We start from the raw sequence: 16,731 nt of genomic DNA, 5'->3' as shown, positions 1-16,731 counted from the left end.
ACTCTGCAACAACTGAACGCGGGAAAGGGGTGGACAAGAGGGCGGGCGGGTGAAGCCGAGAGACGGAGGGTCGGCTGTGTGCAGAGCTGGGACAGGCCGAGCTGGAAAGTTCAGCGGAAGACGAGGGGGTGGGGGGCGCCCAGAGGCTGGCGGTCATGCAGGTGGAGGCATCCTTGGGCAGGTACAAGTTGGGATGTGAGCTGGGGCTGAGACGGTAGCTGGGAAACACGTCCTCCACGCAGGGCGACAGCAGACGCCAGGGGACAGGCGGAGGTGAGCCCACCTCATCACGCAAGGAAGCTTCACAGCACAACCTCTCTGCCGCAGAAGGCCTGGGCACAGGACACTGCATCACGGTCGGCTGGTCCGCTGTGATCTCCGCCTTCACGCCCCACAAACGATTCTTTGGTTTGGTGATTCCAAGCAGGCAAGCTGCCTCCACTGTGGAGGGTCATTCTGAAAGGAGTCACTCCAGTGAGAGCTTTTTAAACTTATCATTTATTTTGAAGCGTTTTCGGTAACAAAACGATCTCTCCTAAGGATTTCAGGAAAGCCACTGATGTCTTCCACCCCACTGGGTCTTGGGGCTGGAGAGGACCTGCCCGGTGAGGATGGCAGAGCGTGTGGGCTCCTCTCTTCCTAGAGATGGAGGATGGCTCTGGGGACCCCTCCCCTCCAGATACACAGACAGACAGACGGGTGGGAGGTGGGTGGGCAGACAGACGGGGAGGTGATGGGCTCGGGGAAGTGCCTAAGTAGGTAACTGTTGGTGAAGGTGGCTGGGAATCACACGTCCACAGTTTCACTTACTTTTCAAGTGGGGAAATGCAGAACATGGCTTCTGAGGGAAAGGCATTTTTTAGGGCCCACCCATACCTTACGGATCTGAAAGGATATTACTTGGACTTTCTTGGAATATTAAACTGTATGTAACCAAAATATAGTAGACTATGTTACTGTACATGACACCCAGTGAGCTTCAGTCAGACACGGCAGCGATGGTGCTCTTGTCTCTGCGGACATGCGTGGAAAGACAAATCTGCAGGAAATGCGGTCAGTGAGAGCAGACCTGAGGTGGCTTTATCCGTCACAGAAGCAGTGGCCTGGCCATCCCCTTGTGAAAAAGTCAACCACACATCCTTAGAATGAAGTTCCAGAGGCATCCGTTCACACGGCAGATGGAGAGAAGAAGACAAGGACGGTTTGGCTGTTTGAGCTCCGCGTACACAGGCAGAGGTGGGCGAGCCGTGTCCCCGTCAACCAGCCTGAGCACGTCCGCATGGCCCCCTTAACCAGGGAACACACAGCCCATCCGTTTCATGAGCAAGGACTCCTGTCGGTGATCGCCGGGGCCCGGTCGTTCTGCCAGAAACACATCTCAGCCGGGGCCTCAGATCTTCCAGAACACCTTCTTCCTATAGAGGACGTAGGCGATGAGCACCCACAGGGCGGTGGCGACCACATTCTGCACGAGATGCTCCTTGTGTGACTGCTGGTCCCCCAGCTTCCACTGGAAGGGGAAGTAGTTGGCGAAGACCTCGTGGCCCACATACACCAGGATCGAGTTCATCCCTGGGGAGACACAGCTGGTCATCCACCCGACTCTGGACGTTTGACTTCGGTTCAGTGGAAAAAGAAAAAGCACCCACTTCTGCTATCGGCTATGGCCCCCAAAACCAAGGGATGGCTATGTTAAGAGATTTAAGTGTAAATTACATCCAAAAATTAGAAAGTACTCCTTTTGTTAAGTGTGACTCTGGAACACTAAACCTGAAAATCAGAAATATTAACTTCTCTTCACCCAGCAAACTTGAGGGCCAGAGAGAGTAACGGTCACTGGACTCGGGGCTGAAAAGAGTCCCTGAAACCACCTGCCACCTGTCGTCTCGGGCAAAAACGCGTCCAAACTGCCCCAAGCGGCCCCGGGCAGCACCTCCAAGTACATCACTCCCGCATTGTCTGTGGGGTGCATGTGCGGGGGGTGTTCCATGAGAAGGCATGGCCCCTTTTCTGAAGTGCCCGGAACCAATGACCTGCCTGAGGAGGCCAGTCGGGTGCATTTACGACCCCACAAACTAATAAATGGTAAAATGGGGGGGCTGCCTGGGACCCCCGGGACACGCTCAGCGCCGGCCACTCCCGGCGTCCAGCCCGTCCTCCGGGTGCCCTCCTCCGCATGGCCTGGGGCGGGGCACTCACCTGGGTAGAAGAACGGGGCTCCGGTCCACAGACCCTTGACATCCACCACGGGGTACAGGGCCAGCAGGATGAGGAAGGCCAAGGAGCTCAGCGTGGTGACGTAGGAGACGGACCTGGGGACAGCGGGCGTCTCAGGGCTCCGAGCGCGGCGGATGCCCGCCCCCCCGGGGTGTGCTGGCAACGGGGGCTTCTGCACCTACCAGAGGTTTTTGTTTACTGGAATAAAGCCTTCATTTTCAGATGCTTTCGTCAGAGCCACAGAAACAAGCCCCTGGAGGCGAGGGTGGGGTGAGGACAAAGATGTTAGAAGTTTTTTCTATCATCTCCAGAAACAACGGTGGTTCCAGACTGAAAACCAGGAGTGACTTCCTTGCTTAGGGAAAGCTGAAAAGTGTGCCCTCCGTTTTATTCTTTTAACTAGAAACACATGTTTAAGATGTATCAGCATGGGCTCCCCTGGTGGTCCAGTGGTTACGAATCCGCCTTGCAATGCAGGGGACATAGGTTCAATCCCTGGTCCGGGAAGAGCACATGCCGCAGAGCAACTAAGCCCGCGTACCCCAGCGACTGAGCCCGCGCACCCTAGAGCGCGTGCTCTGCAACAAGGGAAGCCCGTGCAACACAAGCAGAGCAGCCCCCCTGCCACACCTAGAGAGATGCCTGAGCACAGCGATGGAAGCCCAGCACAGCCAGAACCAAAATAACAAATACAGACAAACAGGACACGCAGCTGGAAATACTCTCCACAAAGCGCCTTGACAGCACTGCCCCGAGTCGAAGGTAAATGAGCTGATCAGCTGAGTGAATCCTCAGAGGAAACACGACCGCAGGGTCAGACAGGAGAGGAACGCCAGGCTTCTCTTCTGCCCCCTGCCAACCTGTCACTGGGGGCCAGGTCCTGCTGGCAAAGGCCCCCAGAACCCACCCCTCGCTCCGTTTCCTCATGGATTCACTGACTTCCTTAAAGAGACTTCTCCTAAGAAAACCAACCTGAGCATTTAGGCATCGAGATGATGAAGTGAAGAATGTTCTGACATGACAGCTATGACCCCAGGGCTAAATTTTTCTTTCTTTGAAACATGAAGGAACTTCAGTGAGGGAGGGGATTACTTACAAGAAGACAACCCCAGGCAGCGAATCTGATCAGGATGCCTCTGGTCTGGTCCTTGTAATACAGGAGTATCTTCCCTGCCTGGGGAAGAAAATGCAATGTGACCAAGAGAACCAGCTAGGGGGATTCTTATTTCATATTTACCCAGACAGACTCGCCTGTAGGCACTGAGGTTACCAGGGAATGAATGGTCCCCCTGCCCTTGGCTAGTGGGGACCGAGAGAGGGACCACTAGAGGGGAGGGAGGGAGGAGGGGAGGGAGACGCGTAGAGGAGGCACTGCTGAACTGAGGACATGAGCACGAAGCAGGAACAGTGTTGGGCAGCCTGGAACAGCATGCACGCAGCATGTCACACGGGTGAAAGCACTCGGCCACCCTGCTGGGCTGCAGGTAGTTCAGAAAGGCCAAGGGGGTCAGAGGTGGGAAGGAGGGAGCAGGCAGCAGGAGCCTTCTCCCACAGGCGATGGGAGCCAAGGAAAGTCACTCCCCCCGCCACGTAACCAGGGACCAGGCTGGGCTGTTGGATGGCCCCGCCTGTCACGGGTACAGGAGGGGGACAGGGGCAGTGTGGACCCAGAGGCAGGGAACACTTTAAAACAGAAAAATCTGCACTTTGCGTAAACCACCCCCCAAATTAGGATTTTCTGAAAACAATGAAGAAAGTGTTAACAATAATTTATAAGAGCTAAAACCTATGAACGTCCTGTTTTTGGAGCCTTATGTGAATTAACCTATTTAGGTGCTATTATATAACTTATATAACTGCTACTGAAGCACAGGGGGTACAGAAACACTCCCCGGACGGCCCAGTGGGTGCGCAAGGTCCAGGCACGGGTGGCGGTCAGCACTCCTTACCGGAGTTAGGGCATGCATAGATTTACCTGGAGAGCATACAGGGGGATTAAATGCATTTACGAATAAAAGCACCAACGTAAACTCTACAGTGCTGCAGACGGAAAGGCGGCATCTCTACCCAGGAAACTATTTAACCACCAAAATGTATATGCTGCAGACCCGCACTGTCCTACACGGGAGCCACTGGCCACCTGTGATGATTCAAGTGTAAATTTAAATGAAAAAAAAACCAGTTCCTCCTTCAGATCAGCCACATCTGGAGGACTCGGCAGCCACATGCAAAATAGTTTCAGGGTCACAAAGGTCCCCCAGGAAGGGGTATGTGGTCTTTCCCCTCCCAGTCATCTCCTCTCAAATAATGGTTCCCGACACCAAATCAGGAGAATTTCAGGGAGGAAAATCTGGGCTGCTCAGAATCTTAACGTGATTGCCTGTGACAGAAACTGAGAGCTGCCGGGACTGGCTCGGGAACAAAGTGTGCATAATCTCAAACTGTGTGACGTGCACACACAAGGTGACAGGTGACCTTCCAAACGCAGTCCTGCCCAGCGGGGACACCTCTCACCCTGCGGCTGCCGTTCCCACCGCCGGGACGAGCCACAGGAGTAATAACTTCCCAGACTACCGGAATGACACCTAATTATATGAACATGCTAACTTTTGGCACCCTCTAGTTTTGACCATCTGTCAAACAGAAGCAGAATTTATTAGGCCTGAACTATACAGAAGACTGTGCTTCCAATGACTTCTTTTAGTCAAATGGACACGTGGATGAGTGATGAATCAATAGTCACACACTGTCAGGAACACGCATTCTTATGAAATGAACAAATACCTGAACTCCCAGAAACGCCATCATGATGGAGTTGAAGGTCCCCAGGATGCCCTCCGGGTCATAGGCCACCTCGGTGTGATAAAGCACCTGAACAGGACGAGAAGGCAGGACTCACTCACTGACGGAAAAACACACACACACAACTCGCAGACGAAATACAGACTTCATCACAACCCAGCAGTCAATGCTTTTGGTTTCGCTGCAGAAATTCACTGCCAACTTGTGGCCAGCATACTTCTGTGGTGTGTGACACTCTGGAAGGAAACACAGATGTGAGCCCCGGTGCTGTGCAGCCACCTTGACCTCAGGTGGTCTGGGACCAGGATGGTGCTGGGACCCGTGCCCCTGACACAACGCGTCCCTTGACAGCTTCAAACACTATGGAATCTTTTACTTTTCAGGTTTACTCTTTAGGATCAAGCCTACTGTGACAATGACTTCTTCCTTTTGTCTTTTAAGGCAAATAGCAATTAAAAACATATTTGCATTATTTCATTATAAGATAAATGGTTATTATAGAAAGGGCAGTTCTGTAATATTATATTACAGAACTGGAGCCAGTTATTGTCATGGGTGCCAGGGGGCATCACCCAGCTATCCCGCCCCGGCTTCTCCCACCCCTCGGGGGACAAGGGCATCCTGAAGTAGTGATGGCCGAAAGCTCTCAGCTGCTCCTGGGCTCGTCCCTGAAGGGAGCCAGCTCTCGGGAGTCACCCCCTTGCTGAGACACCCACATCCCTCCAGGGATGTCAAAGGGCCTGGTCCCACGCCCGCCCCACTGAGAACACCTCTGAGGGGCCGTTCCAGCCCCCAGGACACCAGCGGGGCCTGCGTGTGGCGGTCCCCCTGCCCCGTCCCACTTCCTCCAGCCCCACACGTGCTGATCCCAAAGCGCTGCCGGACAAACATCCTGTGTTGGAACCGCCCACCCCGCCCGGACCTGAGACCCACGCGGAAGCACCTCCTGCACATCTGGTACCCGGCAGCCTCACTTTAAAAGCCAAAGACCAACCCACGACCACCCACAGCGCCCACGACCAACGTTCAAGTGTGGTCTCTAAGGTCAGCCAGCTTCAAACACAGCTCGGCTCCACCCTAGCCTACCTCTCGGTCGCAGCTGAGATCTGGCCGCCCCCCTCCCCCCCCCAGGGTCCACCGGGCCCGCCCACTCACAGTGGAGGACGGGTGCTGGTAGAGGTGCTGGTCGCCCAGGAGCAGGCGGTCCACATAGCCTGCGGCGCCACCCGTGCAGTTCCAGTACCTGCCCCCGTCTCCGATGCCTCCTGGCCCCAGGTAACCGCTGAGGAGGCGGAAACACGTGCTTCACCCGCCAGGCCTGGGGGGAGGGCTGCGCACGGGCCATGTGCGCGCCCACCACATCCCCAGAGCGCCGCCAACTCCCACCCTCCCAACAACGCCTGAGCGCCGGGCACACCCACTGCAAAGCCCCTGACTCCCTGGCTGCCCCAGGGGTGAGACGGGGCGGGGGCCCAAAGTCCATCCTTCCTCCCGCTGACCCTGGGAGACCTGCCGGAGATGGGCCTCTGGACCCACATTCCACCCCTCTCCTCCCTCCGCCCCAACACCAGGGAGTCTTCGAGGAGGACAGAGAGGAAGGGAGGTCCCCACATGGGCAGGCTGACAGCTGGAACCCGGAGGCTCCAACTTGGCAGAAAGGGATGTGCAAACGGAGTTTCCCCGCAAGTCTCCTCACGTGGGGCACCCGGGAACCGGTAAGAAGAAGGTCAAGGCCAACCAGACGCCTTCCAGGATCAGCACGAAGAGCCACTGGGGCCAGCTGGCCGTGATGTCCAGCAGAGAAAAACAGCTCCTCTCCTGGGGGAGGGGGGCACACAGAAAGAACACATGTGAACTCGGCGCAGGCGGAACGGGAAGTGACGTGCGCCTGCACGTGCACTCAGGAAGCTCCTGTGAGGCTGCTCTTGGCCTTGACGGTGGTAACACAGAATAGATGTTTGTTTATTCCAAACGCAGATACGCCACCTCTGTGACACGGGCTTCCCTGGTAGCTCAGCTGGTAAAGAATCTGCCTGCAATGCAGGACATCCCAGTTCGATTCCTGGGTCGGGAAGATCCCCTGGAGGACAGCACAGCAACACACTCCAGTGTTCTTGCTTGGAGAACACCACGGACAGAGGAGCCTGGCGGGCTGCAGTCCACGGGGTCGCAAAGAGTTGGACACAATTGAGTGACCAAGCATAGCATATGACATGTCACGGTAAAATGCTAGTTGAGAAGTTGTCAGTGGAAAATTCTACTCTTGTATCCAAGTGATTTAAAAAGATGTTCATACAGAAACGTGTACATGAATGGACACAGAATCATTATTCATAGTAGCCAAAAACTGAAAACAGGTCAACTATCCATCAACTGATGAATGAATACAAAATATGTTACATTCAGAAAACAGAATGTTACTCAGGAGTAAAAAGGAGTGAAGTACTCATGGCGTAACACGGATAAACCTCAAAAAATATTCTGCTAAATGAAAGAAGCCAGACATGAGAAGCCACATACTATGTAATTCCGTGTCTGTGACATGTCCAGGACAGGCAGATCTACAGACAGACAGCAGATTAGGGGTTGTCTAGGGCCGGGGACCTAGGGCTGGGGCGTTGCTGGGAGTGAGACAGGGTGTTTTCAGGGGGTAATCAAACTATTCCAGAATTAGACAGTGGTGATGACTGCACAGCTCTGTGACTATTTGGGACATTTGGTAAAATGTCCCTCAGTTTTACACCTCAAGGGTGTGAGTTTTATGGTATGCAAATTATATCTCAATAAAGCTATTATTTTAAAAAGAAATACAACTGAATTTTAAAAAGGAAAATGCAATTTCAGCTTTGGGAGCTCTGCTGGCTGAAGAAGGGGTACAGCCCACCTGCTCCTGGGGTCCCCACAGCCCCTGGCTCCATCGTGGGGGCCTGGATGAGCCTCGCAGACCCTCAAGTCCCCCTCGGCCACCAAGGTCACATCCAGGCACGCACGGCAGCCCAAGTGGGCCTTCAGAGCCTGCAGCAGAGGGCACGGGCCGTGGGCAGGGGGCCGCTGGGGGGAGCGGGGTCAAGGAGTGCCGGGAAAACGCACTCCAGCAATACACAACCGAGGAAGCCTTACAGGCAGAACCAAGAGAACCTGGGATTCAGGGATGCTTGCTAGTTACACAGGAAGGAGTGGGAACAAATACAGCTTATACAGCTAATAAGCTTATTGTGAAGTAGGAGCTACATGGAAAGATTTAAACATTTCCACCTACAGCTTTGCCCACTGTGGAGGGGGGCACCAAAAAAAATAGCTGTCATCTGAGTAAACTGAACTTGGCAATTTATAATGAGACAGAAAGTAGTAACACAAGAGGTGAGACCTCACATCCACCTTACCAAGAGGGACCAGGGAGCAGCGCGGGGCAGACCTGGCACCTTCCAGGTCGGACCTCTGCAGCCTTTGTGCGGACACTGCAAGGTTCTGAGGTTTCCACAAGGAGACTGAAACACTGGCTGACGCCCCGAGGGGCTGGGCTAGCGCACCAGATGATGGTGCTGCTGCTTAACGCCCGCAAAACGCACTGATGAATGGAAACTGAACCATTTATTAAGAGGGCAGCGCTCATGGTATGTGTTCTTGATTACAAAAAATAAAAAAGACGGATATAAAGACTGAGTAAAAGTAACTACTTGAAGAGGAAAAAAAGATGCTCTGCAACAGAGTTGCAGAGTCTCGTTCTCTTTGGTTCGGCGCTCAGAACTAAAGGCGGCTCTGGCACTTATAGGGGACCCGCCCCACTGTAGAAAACGGGGTTGCTCACCGAGGCGCAGGTCTCAGGCACCGGCCTGGCGAAGAGCAGCTCCAACGCGGCAACCACGAAGTAGGTGGCCCCCAGTCGCTGAAGCACGCCGGGGATGCGCGCCTTCTCCCAGGACACTGCGGGGCACCGGGCAGGGGCGTCAGCCAGCGCTCCCGCCTCACCCCGCCGACACCACCTTCTCCCAAGGGGCACACAGACCTCTCCCGCGCCGAGGAAGTCTGATTTTGCAGCGTGCGGAGATGGGAACCCGGGGGTCAGGGGCCTCACTCGCACCCAGCAGGGAGGCTGGGCGCAGAGCAGCTGAGGGTCCCGCTCTGCGTGGGGACGCAGGGAGGCCTCCTCCCCACCTTCTCCCGTCGAGGGTGAGCATCCAACTGCTAGCCTGGGGGAGGGGGCAGACTGGCAAGGGCCGGGATCTGCTGCCCCACAGGCTACGCGACAACGGGGCTGCCCCGACGGTGACCCCAGGAGGCCCCACTGGGTGTGCCCTGCGGAGCCGCGCGGGGCCCCATCTCCGCCTGTCGCCCGAAGCCTCGGCGTCTCGGGCCTGAGGGTTTCACCCGACGGCTGCTGGGTGAGCGTGTCTCCTTCGGCTAGTGAGGGGGCGCCCTCTACGGACCGCCACCTCTGCCTGCCCGGCTCCGTCGCTGCCCCAGCACGGGCTCACACCCGTTCCCCCGCCGTCCTGCCCGTCTCACACTTCTCCAACAATGGCAGGGGCGTCCACACGCAGGGGGGCCCTGGAAGGGCAGCCTCGCTGTGAGAATGGGTGAGGCCGAAGCGGCAGGAGGTGGCAACAGGAACCAGTGCCTGGTCTGGCCCCACCCTGCCCCTCCCTACTCTCCGACACTGCACCTCGGTCTCCCCGCCCCAGGGTCTTCCTTTCTGCAGAAGGGTTTGCCTGGACTTGGAGGCACCTCTCAGGCCTCAAATTCCAAGATAATAATAATAGGGACTTCCCTGGCCGTCCAGTGGTTAAGACTCTGCGCTTCCACTGCAGGGGGGGGGGGCGCGGGTTCCATCCCCGGTTGAGGAATGAAGACCCTGCATGCCGTGTGGTGCAGCCAAATAAATATATAACAATGCCCAAAGTCATGCAAGCATTAGATGTACTTTTCGAGTAACTGTTCTTTTTTTGCAAGCAAAACTTAAGGTGGAGGAACTGCATTTCTTTCAAAGTATAACACATCTTTTCCCTATTTTAACCTGAATATATTTTAACAGGGGAAAAATACTTACATGGACCAAGGCAATAATTGGGGTTCACAACAAAAATTCCTATACAGATTAGCAGGAAACTCCTCCACGCGATCTTCCCCAGTAGTCTGAATTTTGAACATCCCCGCTGCAGAATGGAAGTCATTGACAGAAAAATCGAAGCTCCCATAATAAACACAAACCTGAAAAAACAACAGCTCTTACACGGTGGCCACTTCCAACTTTTCTGTCTCTACATCATCAGTATTTTATAACCTAAGATGTAAGAGAAGCAACACATGATTTCTTGAAACCACATCGGCTTAGAGGTGGAGGAAGAATTCCAGTGTTGGTCTGAAAGGTTTGTGCCCCTTCTCATCCTGTCTTAGGAGGAAACCCTGTGGAACAATGGACAATCCCCCCAATCAGTCACCAAAAACAAACTATTATGTATAAAATAAGCTACAAGGATATTCTGTGCAACATAAGGAATGTGACCAGTATTTTATCATAACTATATTTTTAAATTGTGAATCCCGATAGAATATATGTGTGAGTGTATATATATATATACATGTACTATACACACATATATATACATATAATATACACATATATGGCACAGACTTATACAATGTTGAACATCAACTACACTTCAATTAAAAAAATTTAACATAAAGGAATCTTCACCAGCCCAGATAAACCTAAGTTCATATCAGCAATGAAACACCAGGCACCAAAGACAGGAACCTGCGGCCAGTTCTACAAACACCTCCAAATGACGGAGGGAAGTTGTTCACAGTGTCAGCAAAACCTGCGCTGTGTGGAAAGTCAGGGTCCTTCAACCAAGGGGACAGCCAGAGACAGCCAGGCTCACTCCACTCTTATTTTAGAGTTTAGCTCACTACTATCATTAACTGTTATACACATTATCAGAATTTATCAGAATTCCCTGCTACGGATATACTGCATATAGGAAATAAAATTTTAGGAAATAAAATTTTCACACGTATTTTCAGGATTAGTGGAATATTCAGAATTTATGACTTTCCACAAGATTCCAGGATCTCCCATATCATACGCACACTAACGAAACGCTCCCTCCGAAGTCACCCATCTTTTATGTGCACGTGTCTTGGACAAGCGCTACGCCAGGTGTCCGAGTTGGGGAACCCAGCTTTCGGGAGGAGCTCATCACACAGAGACCCAGGGCAGCACAGGCCCGCCGCCGGAACTCAGGGCCGGGGTCAGGAAGGTCCAGCATCAGTGGAAAACCAAAGCTGGCAGATGGGCCACGAAGAGCAGGTGGTGGGCCTACAACTCACCATGGGAACACAAGGTCAGCCACCGTCAGCCCTGCAGAAGGACACAAGCGGGACAGTGAGGAAGGGACCCGGAGCGTCGGCGCTCCCCGACCCGGGACGGCGTCCATCTCTCACTGCCCGGGCGCGTCCTCAGGGAAACCCCACGCGGCTGCGCCGAGCTGCCCTGACTCTGGGCTGGGGCTGGCAGGGGGCGCTTCCTGAGAGCTGCCCCAGCACGGGAAGCCTGGACAGAAGCATGCCGGCGGTCTTCGATCTCAGGGAGTGCTACTCAAAACTCATCCTAAACCCACGGCCCCAGGCAGATTCACAGCCACAATTCAGCATCACTCAGAGCCCCCGGATCCACGGCATCCCCAGGAGGACCAGGCGTCTCAGTGCGGAGCGCCCATGAGGCTGTGGCACAAGACGCGCCTGGAACACCCAGGTCCTCACACCCTCTGCAGAGCCCACGGGCCGGCTGCACTGACCTCCGCAGACCTCTAGGTGACAGGGAAGCACTGCGGAGCCAGGGTACACAAAAGGGAGGCGGGAACTGAAGGCTGAGGCAACGGTCTAAGGAGCCGCCCGAGGGGACGCATCGCTGGAGCCTCCACCCACGGCTCTGGAGGGGCCCCAGTCAGCCAGGCGACCTCTGGACAGGGCTCACCATTCCAGCTCGAGTGCTTGAAGTACCAGTATTTCCCGCCTCCGTAGTTCACGAAGACCATGATGGTGAGCGCCATCCTGCAAAGTAACAGACACGCGCGCTCAGGGCCCGGCCATGTGCCCGGGACGCCTGGCTGCAGGACAGTGCCGTCCTGATGCGAGCAGACCCTTCAAAAGCGAGAGACTCCCGCTTCTCATCACCGCAGGGAGGACCCCGCACAAAAGTCCTCTCTGCCATTTCTGCGTGATGTCTGAAGAAAAAGTGCCACTACACCCTGGAATTTGAAAATGGAGCAAAACATTCCTGATCACTGTTCCGTGCTAATTACTTAATTGTTTCAGGTGAAGGAACTGTAGTAGCGGGGAGAGTCTTTAGGGTCAAGACCTGGCTCCCTCTTTCTTGGATCCACTGGACCTCGGGTGAGCCTCCCATCAGTTCTGTGAGGGACACCCTGACCCGGGGACCATGACAGAGAGTTACGTCCATCACCGCACCGAACCTGTGCTTGAAACATCTCAGCACTGAATCAGTGTCAGCCCCTGAACACCCGGGAACATCTCCAGAAAAGAGAGGAATAGAGTCAGACAGATTCTGCCTGTGCTGCTGTCTGATGCCAATTCCCCTGAATGTGGGGAATAAAGACACGAGTGTGTCAGCAGGGTGATTTGTGGGAACGGTGGAGCCCAGAAGTCAGCTGGTAGCTCAGCTGGTAAAGCATTTGCCTGCAATGCAGGAGACCCTGGTTTGATTCCTGGGTCAGGGAGATTCCCCTGGGGAAGGGATAGGCTGCCCACTCCAGTATTCTTGGGCTTCCCTGGGGGCTCAGATGGTAAAGAATCCGCCTGCAAGGCAGGACACCTGGGTTAAATCCCTGGAGGAGGGCATGGCAACCCACTCCAGTATTCTTGCCTGAAGAATGCCATGGACAGAGGAGCCTAGCGGGAGCTACAGTCCGTGGGGTCACAAAGAGTCAGACATGACTGAGCTTTAAGCACAGCACACTGGCACCCAGCCGACTGCATGCACATCCCACGTGGTCCCTGCGTGACCTCGGGCAGCTTACTCAACTCTGAGGCTCAACTGCTCCATGAGAAACAGGGATGTTTTAGGAAGCATATACTTCACAGGACTGCTGAGAGATGAAAAGATGAAGACAAGTTGGAACCAGGCCTGGCGCACAGGAGGACTCGTGTTGCAATGGCCTGGCTTCAGACACACAGAGAGAGGCACGCGGAGCCCTGGGGAGGTGGGGTCGGGGGACCCTGAAAGGGTTCTGAAAGGCCTCAGTGGGAAATAACAGAAGACTAGACCTGACACCTAGAGGTTTCTTCTCGGCCGCAAGGTCTCAGGCCTTATTGTCAGCGTCTGGTCCTGGCTGCCATTCTGGACCGTGCGACCCTGGATTTGGCATCAAAAGGGCCTGACGTTTGAGCTGGTCTGTGAGTGGAGAAGGAGGACGGGGCTGTCCCGCGTTCCGTTTCCAGGCTGGGGCACTGGCCTGTCTGAGCAGCTGCTGGGCGGACAGGGGTGCCTGGGGCAGCTCCTCGCAGGCAGGAGTGACCCCCCCAGCCGCTCCCGGGCCCCGGGAGGCAGGTCTCAGCCCCTCCCCCAACCAGCTGCTCCGAGTGACCCGGCCGCCTGGCTCCCACGGTAGTCTCGCGTCAGGAGAGGCTGCCGATTTAGCTTTACAGCAGGAGACCTTCTCCAGCCTCAAGAGCAAAGGGTGCCTGAAATACCTCCTGCAGCAAGTGTGTGTGTGTGTGAACGTGCCACCCGAGGCCACGTGTCACCAGGAGCCCACGTACCCTCGGAACGTGTCCACGCAGCGGAGGCGCAGCGGGGCCGCCGACCGACGCCAGGCCTCTGGTTGGGGGTCACTCGCCCTGCTCGGGGACCCCAGCTCCTTCCGGAAAAGGGGAGAAAAATGCAAACAGTTCATGATGTGAAAGAGTAAACCAGACTTTTCTGCTTTTAGGGCAGAAATCAGGAGTGAAAGCTGAGGATCACTATGGCTAGATGACACTTTCATTTGCTTTTGTAAAGACGCACCTAGAGATTAGGGTTTCACTTGACTTGGGTTTTGCACCTCTGCTGAGGTTGCAGTGGCCGGGCTGATAAACAACCACAAAGGATGTCTGGTACAAGAACACCCGCAGGTGTGTCCGCAAGTGGACTCGGATGTGTCCATGAGGAACTGATTAACACGAGACAGGACGTTTAATCACCACGGCGGGCCACCACGTGTACGGATTTAATATTCATGTCTCTCATCCTTTTGTTTTAATCTTGACACTCCACTTAACGGGGTCAATTCAGCAGTGCTGCCTGTGGAGCGGACAGACCGTCCACTCTGAGCGTCACCACAGAGCCCGAGCTCCAGCCTCACCAAGACAGAGGAGGGGGCGCCCTTCCCGGGGGCGGGAGGGGCCTTCCGGTGATCGAGAAGGCAGGACACTCGACCTGGGCGTGCACAACGTTAAGGCGGCCGAGGTGACTGAATAAGGGACGGTAAACTCCCAATCGGGGAGGTCACCCAGAGCGCACACGACGCGCTCTAATCACTCACAGAATTGATGAGGCGATCGGTTTCCCGAGAATTGATTGCTTTAGAAATCCAATTCTGAAAGTCTTCCAAACTGTCAACAAATAAAAGGCCTGGTTAATTTATTTTCTTGGGCAGAATTTCACAATATTATGCTGAAAGAAAGTGAAAGCTCACATTCTATAAAGTCAAAGACTCACACATTTTCCGTTTTCAACGAAACGGAAGTAGAAATCAAAGTTTCCTGCAGCAGTACTTTCAAGCGCAGGACGCTGACAGCATGGCTGCCTCAGAGAGGAAGCAGGGCTAAGGACGGAGCCTTCCCCCAAGAACGCCGTGAGGGCAAGTGACATCCCTGGCTCCCGCGGTTGGAGTTCTGGTTCAAGTTAGAGCAGCAGCGGGTGCCTGAGGCAGCGAGGAAGGACCCCGGCGTCTGCGGCCGTGGGAGGCTGAGGCTCCGCGGCCACGGCAGCAGCTGGGCAGGAACAGGAGGGACCCGGGGGGGATCACAGCAAGTGAAGGAGCCGCACAGAGAAAGACAGACAGCGCCTGGCACCGCTTCCACGCGGGGCCGATCTCTGAATCAGAAACAGATGCACAGACAGAGGAGAGGCTGGCGGTGGCCAAGGAGGATGGGGGGCCGGGGAGGGGTGCAGCGGGCGTGCGGGCTTAGCAGATGCAAACTGGTGTACAGTATACAGGACGGAGAAACGACGAGGACCCACTGTACGGCACGGGGAACTACACTCAACCTCCTGTGATGGACCACAGTGGAAAAGAACGTGATAAAGAACGTGTGTGTATATGTGTATATACACACACGTGTAACTGAGTCACTCTGCTACAGCGAAGGTTAACACACACTGAGCATCAATTACACTTCAGTGATTTCAGTTTCAAAGATACCAATAAACAGAACCAGCACAAACAAGAGTGTCAAGGTGAATGGGTGACTTTCTCTCGATTCTGATTTTATTATTTGTCCACCCTGAATGTAAATTAATGAAGCTAGAGGCACCCTGGCGCCATACACAAAAATAAAGTCAAAATGATTTAAAGACTTAAATATAAGACACGACACCATAGAACTGCTAGAAGAAAATATACAGAAAACATTCTTTGACATTAATTGTACCCATGTTTTCTTAGGTTACTCTTTCAAGGCAACAGAAATGAGAGCAAAAACAATTACACTTAAAGCTTTTGTGCAGCAAAGCAAGCCACAAGCAAAATGACAGACAACGACGGCCTGGGAGAACAGATTTGCAAACGACGTGACTGGAAGAGCTTGATTTCCAAAACATACAAACAGTTCTTACAATTCAGTAACAAAGAAACAAACAGTGGAGGAATGGATAAATTCACTGTGGTACATATACACAATGGATACCACTCAGCCATGAAAAAAAAAGGATGAAATAACGCCATTTGCAGCCACATGAATGGACCTAGAGATGATCATACTAAGTGAGCTCAGAAAGAGAAAGCCCAGTACGGTTATCACTGATACGTAGAATCTAAAATAGGACACAGGCGGTCCAGTGATTGAGGACTCTGAACCTTCACTGAAGAGGCATGGGTTTGATCTTTGGTGGGTGAACTAAGATCAAGATTCTGCAAGCCAAGCAGTGTGGCCCACCCCATCCACCCTCCCAAAAAAACCCAGCCAGTTCAATTTTCCTAACTTTTTTGCAATTTAATTGCTCTAAACAGTATCCAAATATGACCCATATATCCAATGCACACATTTAAAACGTCTTCTTTTTTCCCTACAAGTCCGCTCCCGTTTGTTGTGTGTTCAGCACTAGTAACATCACTGTCACATGAAAAACCTTAAAACAGAACCAGGAACTGAGGATAAAAAGGAAAAGTTAAGATGCTGGAGAAGAACTCTTGAGAGTCCCTTGGACAGCAAGGAGATCAACCCAGTCAATCCTAAAGGAAATCAGCCCTGAATATTCATTGGAAGAACTGATGCTGAAGCTGAAGCTCTGATACTTTGGTCACCTGATGCGAACAGCCAACTCATTGGAAAAGACCGTGATGCTGGGAAAGACTGAAGGCAGGAGGAGAAGGGGACGACAGAGGATGAGATGGTTGGATGGCATCACCGACTCAATGCCCATGATTTCAAGCAAACTCCGGGAGATGGTAAAGGACAGGGAAGCCTGGCGTGCTGCAGTCCACGGGTTGC

The 16,731-nt window shown here is 53.8% G+C and overlaps 1 protein-coding gene across 2 annotated transcripts in view; it reads right to left on the bottom strand.

The window, feature by feature from the left end:
• Positions 1 to 480: 480 nt before the first annotated feature.
• Positions 481 to 16,731, bottom strand: part of HGSNAT (heparan-alpha-glucosaminide N-acetyltransferase) — a 33,025-nt gene continuing 16,774 nt past the window's right edge. The window contains exons 6-18 of one of the 2 annotated variants that reach the window (XM_061134640.1): positions 14,562 to 14,631; positions 13,801 to 13,898; positions 11,996 to 12,072; positions 11,350 to 11,380; positions 10,067 to 10,227; positions 8,828 to 8,943; positions 6,716 to 6,837; positions 6,175 to 6,301; positions 5,002 to 5,088; positions 3,314 to 3,391; positions 2,400 to 2,470; positions 2,200 to 2,312; positions 481 to 1,572 (exon numbers count right to left, since the gene is read on the bottom strand). In XM_061134640.1, coding sequence (XP_060990623.1) covers positions 1,391 to 1,572; positions 2,200 to 2,312; positions 2,400 to 2,470; positions 3,314 to 3,391; positions 5,002 to 5,088; positions 6,175 to 6,301; positions 6,716 to 6,837; positions 8,828 to 8,943; positions 10,067 to 10,227; positions 11,350 to 11,380; positions 11,996 to 12,072; positions 13,801 to 13,898; positions 14,562 to 14,631 — 1,333 coding nt within the window. In that variant the 3' untranslated portion in view covers positions 481 to 1,390. The remainder of the gene's footprint in view (positions 1,573 to 2,199; positions 2,313 to 2,399; positions 2,471 to 3,313; positions 3,392 to 5,001; positions 5,089 to 6,174; positions 6,302 to 6,715; positions 6,838 to 8,827; positions 8,944 to 10,066; positions 10,228 to 11,349; positions 11,381 to 11,995; positions 12,073 to 13,800; positions 13,899 to 14,561; positions 14,632 to 16,731) is intronic. The other variant, XM_061134641.1, reaches the window with a different exon arrangement.

This window comes from Dama dama, chromosome 32 (genome assembly GCF_033118175.1).
Source record: "Dama dama isolate Ldn47 chromosome 32, ASM3311817v1, whole genome shotgun sequence".
NCBI lineage: Eukaryota > Metazoa > Chordata > Mammalia > Artiodactyla > Cervidae > Dama > Dama dama.
The sequence above is the reverse complement of the archived record's forward strand: the minus strand, read 5'-3'. Positions and strand labels throughout refer to the sequence as shown.